This window comes from Oryx dammah, unplaced genomic scaffold, assembly GCF_014754425.2.
Source record: "Oryx dammah isolate SB20612 unplaced genomic scaffold, SCBI_Odam_1.1 HiC_scaffold_3, whole genome shotgun sequence".
Taxonomy (NCBI): domain Eukaryota; kingdom Metazoa; phylum Chordata; class Mammalia; order Artiodactyla; family Bovidae; genus Oryx; species Oryx dammah.
Window position 1 is genome coordinate 103,481,262 of NW_024070187.1, and position 14,135 is coordinate 103,495,396.

The 14,135-nt window shown below is 51.9% G+C and overlaps 1 protein-coding gene across 2 annotated transcripts in view; it reads right to left on the reverse strand.

Moving 5' to 3' along the window:
- NSG1 (neuronal vesicle trafficking associated 1) overlaps nucleotides 1-14,135 on the reverse strand; it is a 33,958-nt gene that overhangs the window by 2,681 nt on the left and 17,142 nt on the right. For both annotated transcript variants that reach the window (XM_040238350.1, XM_040238349.1), the window contains exon 4: nucleotides 6,990-7,100. In XM_040238350.1, coding sequence (XP_040094284.1) covers nucleotides 6,990-7,100 — 111 coding nt within the window. The remainder of the gene's footprint in view (nucleotides 1-6,989; nucleotides 7,101-14,135) is intronic.

Genomic DNA, 14,135 nt, shown 5'->3' on the forward strand with positions numbered 1-14,135 from the left:
CCCCCCCGCCCCCACACAAGCTCTCCAGGAAGCGTGGCGGGCTGCCAACGGTCTGCACCAGCCCGGTCTCCCAGAGCTCAGCAGGTACAGAGCGCCCAGCTCAGGACATTTCCCAGCCCTCCCAGCACCAATTTCTGGCCAATGGGGTGTGAGGGGTGTGTCCACAATGGGATGAGTCCCTCCACGGGACATTCTGGCCAATGGGCTGTGAGGGGTGTGTCCCTCCACGGGACTAACTTCTGACCAATGGGATGTGAGGGGTGTGGCAGAGGCAGGTTGGAAGGGGAGCCAACAGGGAAGCTGCCTGCCCTCCACTGCTCCTTCGGCCCCTTCTCAGCGGCTTTGACCTCCTAGACTGGTCCCTGCCAGGAAAGGGACAACACCCCCAGGGGCTGGCAGCGCTGCCCAAGACAGAACAGGAGCTCCAGGAAGACCTCCCGGAGCCCCACTGCCTGCCATCCGCGGCTTTAACAAGAGAGGAGCCTTCCATCTGGTGGGACACACCATCTGTGTCTCCCAACGAAAGAAGCATCATAGCACCGCCACCCTCTCCTTGTCACATGGTGAAGGGAGTGTGGAGTGACGGGGGTCCCAGACTCGGCCACATCATGGTCACCAGGGAGAGTTTTAAACTGGATTCCCAGCCCCGCCAGCAGGATCCAGCGCTCAGATAACCCTGAAGCAGCATCTCAGCCTCAACCAACTCACGGTCAAGCGCACCAGCGGGATCCCCTAGGGCCCAGCAAGACCCCGGCTGTTCAAAGAGCTCCTGTGCCTCCCTGCATGGGCCCAGCGTGGAGACCATAATGGGTCTCCGATGGTCACCTGCGTGGCAGGTGGCAGCTGCTCCCGGTGGACGTGAGCACCATCCTGAGACACACAAGGGGAACCTCCTCTGAGAGCCTCGTCCCTGCCTGATGCAGGCTTCCTCAGCCTCCAGAAGCTAAAGGCAGGTTAGCTCTGCCTCCCTGTTAAGGAGCTGTTCCTTGGGGGGTCTATCTTGCAGATCCAAGGCCCATCACCAGACCCCGGCCTGGCCACCAAACTGGTTCCTTCTGAGCAAGCGGCCGAGTGCCTTGTGGGCACAGTATCTCCCCGTGAGCTGGGATCCGTTAGTCCCATTTCATAGACATGGCCAGCAAGACCCACCTGGGTGAGAAGCCAGCTCCAGCTCAGGGCCTCTGCTCAGAGCATTCTGGACTCCACCCGCAAAGCTGCCGACGGCAAACACTCTGCCCAAAGGCAGAACAGTGAGAAACAATGCAGCAAGGTCCCCGGGGCACCAGAGCAGGGCTGTACCCTCGGCAGCCTCACGTTCCACCAGTGTTCATCAGGCCCCAGAAGCCCATTGGCCTGGTCCCCACCTGGCCCGTGGCTTCCTCAGAGGTGGGGATGGCGGTGTTCTGTCTGCAGGGCTTGGCGGGGAGGGCAGGCTTGGTGGGAGGAGCTGCTCCTACGGCCGGGACCGCGGGAACCCGGCGAATGCCACAGCCTTCACGAGGCCCTCTTTGGGCACCAGGCGGTCACGCCACCCTCAGGACCCGGAGGCCTTCCCACTGTGCAGGACCACTGCCCGGTGTCAGAAGCAGTCATAGAGGGCTCAACAGGTGATTTGTGGGGGGAAAGGGACCACATCCGGGTCTTAGCAAGGCTCCCGTTTGAGTCCGTTTAGAAGCCTGAACAAGCGTGACCCAGGGCTCCCTCTCCACATTGAACGGTTCTTACAGAGGACACCGGCCTTGCGTCTGCGAAGAGGTGTGTCAGCCCGAGGGTTGGGGGCTCTCCCACAGTGGGGGCTGCCCATGGGGTGCAGAGCCACCACGCCAGTTCAGGGCCAGGCACTGAGGATCCACAGGCCTGCCAAGCCCGGGCCTGCAGCCCCATGCCTGCTCCACGGCCTCCACTCTGCCGCCTACACTAAGAAGGGGCGGGCATGGGCTCTCGGCAGAGGGAGGGCACCGTGCCTGCTCCAGCCCTGACCGCCAAGCTGCGGCTTCATCACTCCTAGTCTGGGAAGAGGGCCGGGGGTGAAGGATGGGACATGGTTGGGGGCAGGGGGTCTAGAGAGCTCTGGAGTCTGGTGGAGCTGTGTAAATAAGTTGACTCTGACAGCAGATCCAGCCACCTCTTCCCCAGCCAGGCCGCTGTGAGGCCCAGGCAGGCTCCATGGGTGTTTTCCCTGCTGCAGCTGCTGTAGCTACTGCCTCGCCTCAGAGATGCAAGACTCACTGTTGCTGGTTTAGTGAAGATGGAGTGAAGTGAAGTGAACATCGCTCAGTTGTGTCTGACTCTGTGGTCCATGGAATTCTCTAGGCCAGAATAGTGGAGTGGGTAGCCTTTCCCTTCTCCAGGGGATCTTCCCAACACAGGGACTGAACCCAAATCTCCCACATTGCAGGCAGATTCTTTGCCAGCTGAGCCACAAAGGAAGCCCAGGAATACTGGAGTGGGTAGCCTATCCCTTCTCTAGGGGATCTTCCCAACCCAGGGATGGAACTGGGGTCTCCTGCATTGCAGGCAGATGCTAGACCAACTGAGTTATCAGGGAAGCCATACAAGTTTACCAGAACAGCTGTGCTCACTGTGTGTATTAGTTGCTCAGTCGTGTCTGACTCTGCAACTCCATGGACTGTACAGGCTCCTCTGTCCATGGGATTCTCCAGGCGAGCATACTGGAGTGGGTTGCCATGCCTTCCTCCAGGGGACCTTCCCAACCCAAGGATCGAACCCAGGTCTCCTGCATTGCAGGCAGATTCTTGACCAATTGAGCTCTCAGGGAAGCCCAAAACTTTTATCAGAACAGCTGTGCTCATTGTGTATAGTATTAGTTGCCCAGTTGTGTCTGACTGTTTGCAACTCCATGGACTGTACAGGCTCCTCTGTCCATGGGATTCTCCAGGCAAGAATACTGGAGTGGGTTGCCATGCCCGCCTCCAGGGGACCTTCCCAACCCAAGGATCGAACCTGGGTCTCCTACATTGCAGGCAGATTCTGATGTCCTGACCTCCAGCTACACCTGGGCGTCGGGGAGCAGGGACGCTTTGCAGGGGTGAACCATTTGTTCACTCCCAGGCCAGCCTGCAGGTGAACTGGCCCCCATCCAGAGAGCCAGCAGCCACCCTCCGCCCCAACCTGCACTGCCACCTCGCCTCCACTCTGTCCACACCACTAGCACAGGGTCTGGCACGACCTTCTGAAGTCTCCAGCACCTGCTGGGCAGCGAGTGAGTTTGTTCCAGGCTGAGATGGGCCTCCAGACAGGACAAGGTATTCCTGCTTCTCCACGTGCCCAGGCTAAAGAAAGCAAGACGGTCCTGCTGCCACCAACACAGCAAGGGACAAGACAGGGATGCTTGGGAGGCACCACAGGGGCGGGGAGGGGGTGAGCCGGTGGCAGGCAAGACCCTGGGGGGCACGTGGCGGGCACGTGGGAGCCACATGGGAGTGGGATGGGGCCGGGGCCAGGGATCCCAGGAAGCTGTGACCTGGCCCTCTTGGGCCAGAGAGACCCTACCAGAGCCACGTGTCAGTCAGGGGTGAGCGTGGGGAGGTCATGGAGCCTCTAAACATGAAACGACAACCAGATGGCTGAGGGGGCCCAGGAAAAGTGTCCCAACAGCCCTGGTCAGCTATTAAACCTCACATGGAGGCTCCCCGAGAGGAAGTGTACAAGGAACGCCCAAGCGTAAACACCTCACCGGGGTCTGGGGCAGTTCCCATTAGGTTTATCTGTAAAGCTTTTGATTTCTCCTTCATATTTGAATGAGATCCTGGCTGGGTACAGTAATCTGGGCTATAGGTTATTTTCTTTCATCACTTTAGGTATGTCTTGCCATTCCCTCCTGGCCTGAAGAGTTTCTATTGAAAGATCAGCTGTTATCCTTATGGGAATCCCCTTGTGTGTTATTTGTTGTTTTTCCCTTGCTGCTTTTAATATTTGTCCTTTGTGTTTGATCTTTGTTAATTTGACTAATATGTGTCTTGGGGTGTTTCTCCTTGGGTTTATCCTGTTTGGGACTCTCTGGGTTTCTTAGACTTGGGTGATTATTTCCTTCCCCATTTTAGGGAAGTTTTCAACTATTATCTCCTCAAGTATTTTCTCATGATCTTTCTTTTTGTCTTCTTCTGGGACTCCTATGATTCGAATGTTGGAGCATTTAGTATTGTCCTGGAGGTCTCTGAGATTGTCCTCATTTCTTTTAATTCGTTTTTCTTTTTTCCTCTCTGATTCATTTATTTCTACCATTCTATCTTCTACTTCACTAATCCTATCTTCTGCCTCAATTATTCTACTATTTGTTGCCTCCAGAGTGTTTTTTATCTCATTTATTGCATTATTCGTTATATATTGACTCTCTTTTATTTCTTCTAGGTCCTTGTTAAACCTTTCTTGCATCTTCTCAATCCTTGTCTCCAGGTTATTTATCTGTGATTCCATTTTGATTTCAAGATTTTGGATCACTTTCACTATCATTATTCGGAATTCTTTATCAGGTAGCTTCCCTATCTCTTCCTCTTTCTATAGTGCTCGTACGGTGACATCATGATTTTTTTTAAAAAGCCAGAAACCTAGGGTCCTCTGCAGCGCACATCTGCCCTTTGAAATCTCCTGTGACACTCCTTAGTTTGGGGCCAGCCTCAGCAAGAGGCTGGTCCCCGCCCCTCCATGCATCCCAGAAGTTGAGCACCTGTGCCCATCAGCCCTTCCCTCGGGGGCCCAGGCTACTCTGTCCCCCCAGCACAAGTGCTGCCCACAGCTGGTCTGCACCAATGCCCCCTCCTCATTTAGATCCCTGCCGGACAAGCCCTGTGGTCTTCCTTGAAGAGGTGGCCGCAGACGCTCAGTCACCCTGTATTCCTTGTTTCCTAACTCTTGGCAGCATGCACATCATCTGGGCATCTGTCTGCTGGCTTGCTGCTAGAACGGGAGCTCGAGGGCAGGCACCCAGCACTGCCTGTCTGCCCTGTAGCACACCCGGCACCCCACCACGCACACAGGAGGGGGCCCTTCAAATGCACTGAGTAATGAATGAAGGGCAAGGTGTAACCTTGGGCACCACGGACATGTCGGAGCTCAATTTCCTGTTGGTATAATGGGGTCTAATGACATCTACCCCACAGGGTTTCTGGGAGCATCAAAGATCTGAGCTAAAAGCCCCTTGTAAACTGTCGGGTGATGGCATTTGATTACATGCACGAACACGCAGAAAGGGAGGAAGGAGACACACTTACATCTTCCTTGCTCCAGCAGTGGCCCGAGGGCAGTGGAAACAGGTCAGCAGCTCCCTGGCCCTCCAGGCTCCCCTTCTCCAGGAAAGACACCGCCCCTCAGATGCCAGGGGAGACTGCCATGTCCCAGCGGATGAAGATCCAGAACAATCTCCCTGGGGCTCTAAATCCCCAAGGCTAGCTGAGCCCCAGCATCAACCTACAGTATCTATTAAACAGGCACACGCTTGCCCCGTCCAGTGCTGTGGTGAGCCCACGGACTGGCCCTCATCTCCCCGACCCCACCTGGACCAGCGAATCTAGCATAACCCAGCCATGCAAGATGGAGAAAACAGCTCGGACCCACCTTCCTCTGCACTCGGGGTCACAGAGAATGAGCCAGAAGGAAGCCCCGAGGGGGGCTATGGCCGCAGGTATGCATGAGCAGTCCACCTGGACGAGGGTGCTGGTCCCCAGGAAGCCATGCTCCGTGCACCCAGGTTCCATCAGGGCACAGCTCCCATGTCACCCTGGCTCCTCCGTGACCCCTGGGTCCTCCCCTTCTGCCCTGCTGCCCCTGCCTCCCAGAGTCACTCCTGCTCCATCCTCAGAACCCCGACCTGTCCAGTCCCCCATCTCTCCCCTGCTCCCCTCTACTAGCCTCCTGAACTCCCTTCCAACCCACAGATTCCACAGCCACCCGAGTGACTGTCCCATCACTTCCCCCGTCCCCCAGGGGTCTCTGGCCAACACTCTAGTCTAGCCATGGCTGGTTGCCCCACCAGGTGGGCCATGTATGGACCAGCCAGCAGGTACCTGGGAGCTACCCACCACCCCACCGACCCACTTGGCTCTGCCCTGCTGGACCCCAGCCCTCTGGATCCGCCTCCTTTAAACCCCAGCATCTTCTGAGCCTCCAAACAAACCATCAACTCCTCCAGCCTGGGCCCCACCCAGAGTGTGCACAGGGGCTGGTAGAAGGGGCAGGGGGGCTTCGCCAGCCTGGAGTCCTTCCCCAGGGACCTGCAGGGCGCCCTCACAGACCTCCCACATGGTGGGCACAGAATGTCGAGCTCTGGAGCTGTGAGAGGAGGAGCACATACAAGAGCCCCACGGCCCTCACATTAGCATCGGCCAAAGCAAGGGCTCCCAGTGACGGTGGCGACCAGGCTGGGTCAGCCCCTGCTCAGTACCAGGTCCTGCCTCCTTCCAGCAGCACCAAGTCCTGGAACCCACGGGGTCTTCCTCCTCATACTGGCTTCAGGAAGTTCAGAACCAAACGGGGCCCAGGTCCGACTGTGGGGGACTCGGGAGCAAGCCCGCGGCCAGTGCGCGTCACCACCTCCTGCGTGTCCCCTCACCCCAGCCCCGCCCTTGTTCTTGTCCCTTTAGTCCTGCAGTCCCCCGTGTCTGCTTCTCCATGCAGCCTCTGCAGAAAGAGGCGTCACACAGCTCAGCAAAGCGAGCATTGTCTGTCCAAAGAGAGTCCAGCCGTGTTTTGCGGTGGGCAGAGCAGGGACATGCGTTCAGGGGGGCTGGGCTCCTGACCCCCGCGTGGCAGTGCAGGTCTTCCTCTCCCGGAACCTCCACTTCCATGAGTGTCCCTCCCTCCCTCACCACACCCCCAGGGGCTGCACTGGGCCTGCCGGGCAGGAAGCTCACCCCACATCCCCACCACACACCGGGAGGGCCCACCACTCTAGGCCCATCCCTTGGGAGCCGCAAGTCAAGCAGGGGGGTGAGGTGCAAATGCACTGGGGGCCCCAGGGGCTGGGGGCTCACCTTGAGGACGAAGCCGTCAGGGCAGGCGCGGTCATACTTATACACCTTGTAGACGACCAGGAAGACGACACAGGTGAGGAAGGCCAGGGCAAAGAGGACCAGCACGGACACCTGTGGGCGGCGGGGCAGGGGTTAGGGCCACTGAGGAGGTGGTGTGTGCTCACACAGTAACACACACACGGATGCGCATGGCAACACATGCACACAGACACACAGAGACATACAGACACATACACAGAGAGACATACAGACAAATACACAGAGAGACATACAGACACACACAGAAACATACAGACACACAGAGAAACACAGACACATACACAGAGAAACATACAGACACACATAAACATACATACACATACACAGAGAAACATACAGACACACGTAAAAATATACAGACACACAGAAACATACAGACACATACACAGAGAAACATACAGACACACAGAGAAACATACATACACATACACAGAGAAACATACAGACACACACAGAAACATATAGACACATACACAGAGAAACATACAGACACACACAGAAACATACACAGATACAGAAACATACACATACACACATACACAGTAACATACAGACAGACACAGAGAAACATAAAGACATATGCACAGAGAAACATACAGACACACACAGAAACATACAGACACACGTAAAAACATATAGACACACGCAGAAACATACACAGATACAGACACATACAGACACATACACAGAAACATACACATACACACAGATACACACAGAAACACAAAGACGCACATAGAAACATACAGACACACAGAAACATACAAACACATACACACAGATACACAGAGAAACATAGATACACATAGAAACATGCAAACACATACAGACATAGAAACATGCATACACACAGAAATATACAGACACATGCACATGTACACAGTAACATACAGACACAGAGAAACATACAGACACATGCACAGATACATACACACAGAGAAACATACATACAGACACACAGATACCCAGCGAGAAACATATATACAGACACGTATAGAGATACATACAGAGAAACATACAAACAGATACACACAGAAACATACAGACAGACACACACACAGAGATATACACACACACAGTAATAAACATACACATGTGCTGTGCTTAGTCACTCAGTGTGTCCAGCTCTTTGCGACCCCATGGACCGTAGCCCACCAGGCTCCTCTGTCCATGGGATCCTCCAGGCAAGAATATTGGAGTGGGTTGCAATGCCCTCCTCCAGGGGATCTTCCTGACCCAGGGATCAGACCCGGGTCTTCTGCATTGCAGGTGGATTCTTTACTGTCTGAGCCACCAGGGAAGCCTAGGAAAATTGGAGTGGGTAGCCTATCCCTTCTCCAGGGGATATTCCTAACCCAGGAATCAAACCCGGGTCTCCTGCATTGCAGGTGGACTCTTTACTAGGGAAGCCCACAGACACATACACACACAGTAACAAACACACAGACACATACACACACACAGTAACACACAGACACACACAGTAACATACACATAGACACATACACATACATACAGTAACAAACACACAGACACATACACACACAATAACACACAGACACACACACAGTAACAAACAGACATACCCACAGTAACAAACACACAGACACAGTAACAAACAGACACACATACAGTAACAAACACACAGACACAGACACACACACAGAGTAACATATACACAGACATGGGCACACACACAGTAACATGCACACAGACATGCCACACACACAGTGGCATATACACAGACACATACACACAGATGCACACACACGACCCCACGCCAGGGCACACAGGTGCTGTGTCTGGAAGGAAGCACAGAACACGGACGCAGGAGGCCTCTGGGGATGAAGGTCAGCACAGCCTCTCCACACTGGACAATTTCTGTACCATTTTCATTTTTTATCACATCCATGTATCACCTTCTTTGTAAACTGGCCACTTGTTGTATTCTGGGCCCAGTATAGACAGCCTGGGTACACCTATGACTGGGCCTCAGGGATGCCGGACACGCCATGGAGCCGTGGGTGCGGCTGCCCTTCTGACACTGCCAGTCACCCTGGTGACGCATCAGTCACTGGCTAATCAGCTGTCTCACAGATGCCCCTGAGTCCCAGATGCCAACCCCACCCCTGAGCTGGGACCAGCTGAGCAGGGCAGAGCCTCCAGGGGCCCCATCACCTCCACCCTGGACAAGAGTGTTCAAGGAGAGCTTGCCCCTCCCCGGAGGGTGGTCCCCATAAGCATGGGACTTGGCTTTTTGCACCACCATCTGTGGAGCACCCAGCACAGCTTGGCCGGACTGAGGGATGGGCCCAAGAATGTCTGCAGGTGGACACGTGACAGTCCCTGAGCAGACTGGGCCAGGTGATGAGACATCCCTTGCTGCAGGGTCCAGGGATCGGGAGACAAAATGATGCTGCCTCTGGGCCTCAAAGGCACACCCTGGAGGCCAGGGAGCCGCTGGGCAGGGCAAGCGTGCATCCTGGGCAGAAAGGGCGTGCAAAGGCACTGTATGTCAGGTCAGGAGGTGTGACCAGGAGCAGTGCCCAGGTCTCAGGCCCAGATCCACTGCTCCTTCCCTTCACCCGACACGGCCACCCTGGCTGGCCACTGGCCATGTGGGCCCCAGCCACGAGTCCCCACCTCCAACACAGGGTGGAGCCACGGCTGCCTCGGGACCCAAAGTAGCCACAGGGAAGGTGCCATCGGGGATCCTGGTGGCGGCTACACACAGGCAAGGACAAGACCACCTGGGTCAGGAGGGCAGCCTAGGGGGACAGCAGAGGTGGCCGAGCATGGAGCTGGGTGATGAAGGAGGTGGGAAGAGGTGGGCGCAGTGGCCCTGGGACATGTGTCAGCAGAGGCAGCAATGGAGCACGTGCAGGGCTTTCCAGCAGGAGCAGCAACCCTGACTGCCTACAGTGCTCAGGAGGGGCGGCCAGACCCTGGGGAAGTCACACAGCTCCTCTGGGCCCAGGGTCCTGCCAGCCAATAGCAGTGAGAAGACCCACAGCCAGGGCTGGTGGGAGGGTGGAGGACTGACTCAGTGCAGTGATGAGAGGACAGAACAGGACGCAGTGGATACTCTGGAAGGAGGCGTTTCCTACTGCTGCTGCAGCTGCCACCACGGCCAGCAGATGCGGAGCTGGGCTCTCAGTCCAGACACGCAGCCCCCCTACCCAGGCCCGATGCCTGATCCTCCCCGAGCCCTTCTCCCCACATCCACCTGACTACTGCTCGCCCAAATCTGCCCCGCCTGGGACCCGGCTACCTGCTGGCGGCCCCTGGGAGCAGCGAGGGCAGCTCTTCCCACAGTCTAGAACAGCAGGGTTGTCCATAGGGAGAGCTGTATCTCAAGTAACTGTCCTCCATAACCCTTTATATTCTCTTTTGGAGCACTTGAAATTATTCCAAAAGGAGGTCTATGGCACACAACAGGTTAACAAGCGTTGTTAGACTATGTTATCCATAAAATATCACCCCACTGAATTCAACTACATATTAACTACATACACCACGATCAAGTGGGATTCATCCCATGGTTGCAAGGATGGTTCAACATCCGTAGACGTGATGTATCACATTAACCAAGTGAAGGATAAAAATTATATGACCATCCCAGTAGATGCATAAAAAGCATTTGACAAAATTTAACATGTATTCATGATAAAAATTCTCAATAAAGTGGGTGTAGAGGGAACATACATAATAAAGGCCAAATATGATAAGCCCAAGCTAATAGCATACTCAAATGGTAAAACACTGAAAACTTAAACTCCAAGATCAGTAACAAGAAAAGGATGCCCATTCTTGCTAATTTTATTCAACGTAGTATTACAAATCCTAGCCAGAGCAATTAGGCAAGAAAAAACAGGCATCCAAATAGAAAAAGGAAGAAGTAAAACTTGCTATTTGCAGATGACAAATTTTCTATGGAAAACCCTAAAGACTCCGCCAAATAATTGTTAGAAGTTATCAACAAATTAAAGTTGCAGAATAAAAAATCAACATACAAAAATCTTTTGCATTTCTATACACTAGTAAATGAACTATCAGAAGAGTTAAGAAAACAATCCCACTTATAATTGCATCCCAAAGAATAAAATATCCAAGAATAAATTTTTAAAAGGAGGTGAAAGGTCTATACATTAAAAACAACATTGATAAAAGAAACTGAAGATACAAATAAATGGAAAGATTCTGTTCTCATGCATTAGAAGGAATAATACTGTTAATATGTCCATACTATCACTACCCAAAGAAATCTACAGATTCAATACAATCCCTATCACAATTCTAATTCCATTTTTCACAGAAATGGAACAAACAATCCTCAAATTTGTATGGAACCACAAAAGCCTCCAAATAAATAAAGCAATCTTGAGAAAGAACAACAAAGCTGGAGGTATCATGCTCCCTGGTTTCAAACAATATTACAAAGTTATAGTAATCAAAACAGTATGGTATTGGCACAGAAACAGATCAATGGAACAGCAAAGAGAGCCCAGAAAAACCCACACATATATGATCAATTAATTTATGACAATGGAGCCAAGAATATAAAATGGGGAAGGACAGTCTCTTCAATAAAGAAGAGAAACTGGAGAGCCTTGAGCAAAAGAATAAAATTCAACCACTACCTAACACCATATACAAACACTAACCCAAGACGGATTAAAAAGTTGAACGTGAGTTTTCTTAGAAGAAGAACATAGGTGATAAGTCCCTGGACATTGGTCTTGGCAATGATTTGTTGCATTTGGCCCACAAAGCAAAAGCAACAAAGGCAAAAATAAACAAGTGGGACAACATCAAACTAAAACGCTCCTGTGCAGCAAAGGAAACCATCAACAAACTAAAAAGCAACCTACTGAAAGGGAGAAAATATCTGTAAATCATGTATCTGATAAGGGGCTAATATACAAAATATATAAAAACTCATATGACTCTAGAGCCAAAAGCCAAACAATCCAACAAAAATGGGTAGAGGAACTGAATAGGCATTTTTCCAAGGAAGACATACAGATGGCCAACAGGTAAATGAGAAAGTGCTCAACATCGCTAGTCAGGAAAACGCAAATCAAAATCACAATGAGATATCACCGCCCACCTATTAAAATGGCAGTTTTCAAAAACACAGGAAATAGTGGTTGGCAAGGACATGGGAAAAAGGGAATTCTCCTACACTATTAGTGGGAATGTCAACTGGTGCAGCCACTATGGAAAAAGTATGGAGGTTCCTCAAAAAATTAAAAATAGAACTACCATATGGTCCAGCAATCCTGCTTCTGGGTATTTATCTGAGGGAAATGGAGATACTTGCTTGAAAAGACATCTGCATCCCTATCTTTGCTGCTGCACTGGTTGTAACAGCCAAGATACAGAAGCAACTGAAGTGTCCATTGATGGGTGAATGGATAAAGATGTGGCGTATATATTCAATGGCGTATAACTCAGCCATACAAAGAAGGAAATCTTGCCATCTATCTGCAACAACACAGGTAAACCTGGAGGGCCTACGCTAAGTGAAATAAGTCAAACCAAGAAAGAACTCTGAACTCACTTAAGTGTGGAATCTTAAAAAACAAACAGGAAAAAAACTGACCTCAAAGATTCACAGAACAGACTGGTGGTGCCAGAGGCAGGGGGTTGGGGTGGGACAACTGGGTAAAGGAGGTCAAAAGATACAAACTTCCAATTAAAGATAAATAAGTCAACCTAGACAGCATTATTAAAAAGACGAGACATTACTTTGTTGAAAGGTCTGTCTAGTCAAAGCTATGGTTTTTCCAGTAGTCGTGTATGCATGTGGGAGTTGGACCATAAAGAAAGCTGAGAACCAAAGAATTGATGCTTTTGAACAGTGGTGTTAGAGAAGACTCTTGAGAGTCCCGTGGACTGCAAGGAGATCAAACTAGTCCATCCTAAAGGAAATCAGTCCTGAATATTCATTGGAAGGACTGATGCTGAAACTGAAACTCCAATACTGTGGCCACCTGATGTGAAGAACTGACTCACTGGAAAAGCCCCTGATGCTGGGAAAGATTGAAAGCAGGAGGAGAAGGGGACGACAGAGGATGAGATGGTTGGATGGCATCACAGACTTGATGGACATGAGTTTGAGCAAGCTCCGGGAGTTGGTGATGGACAGGAAGCCTGGTGTGCTGCAGTCTATGGGATCACAAAGAGTCAGTCACAACTGAGCAACTGAACTGAACCAAAATGAAGTCAAGAGGATGTGGTATACAGCACAGTGACTGTAGTTAAAAACACTATGGTGCATATCTGAAAGTTGCTGAGACAGGAGTTCTTAAAAGTTCTCATCACAAGGGAAAAAATGTGTCACTGTGTGTGGTGACAGATGCTAACTAGACTTAGAGTGTGATCATTTCTCAATACACACAAATATTGAATCAGTCTGTTACACACTTGAAACTAATATGCTCTATGTCAATTACATTTCAATTTTTTTAAAAAAAGAAGATGATCATAAGTCTTGGAAAGACACACGTTCTGAATCCTGTCCCTTGGATTGGAAGCCACATGGAGTCTGGTTCACAGCACCCCATCTGTTTAGGTGTAAAAATAACCCCTTCTCTGCGGGGCCGTGAGGAAGTACCTCCTAAGGGCTCTCCTCCCAGGAAAGAGGACGACGCCTGGACCTTTCACCCAGGATTCCTGGGCTTGATGGCCAAGGTGCTCACAGCACTGAGAAATGAAAATACCACAGTCCCCGGAGCAGTCAATGAAGAGGGAAAAGGGATAAATCCCCAGAGCATCAGCAGGGGGCATGGTGGTGGTTCAGTCGCTAAGTCATGTCCAACTCGTGACCCCATGGACTGTAGCCCACCAGGCTCCTCTGTCCATGGGATTCTCCAGGCACGAATACTGGAGTGGGTTGCCATTCCTGTCTCCAGGGGATCGTCCCGACCCAGGGATCGAACCCGTGTCTCCTGCGTTGCAGGCAGATTCTTTACTGACTGAGCTACAAGGGAAGCAGGAGGCGTGGGGCATGGCAAAGCCTCCCACACCCCTAGGGTGTCTCGCTCCGAGCCGCCCGCCAACACCTCTGTGAACCCTGAACCTCTCCTGGGCCCCAGAATCTGC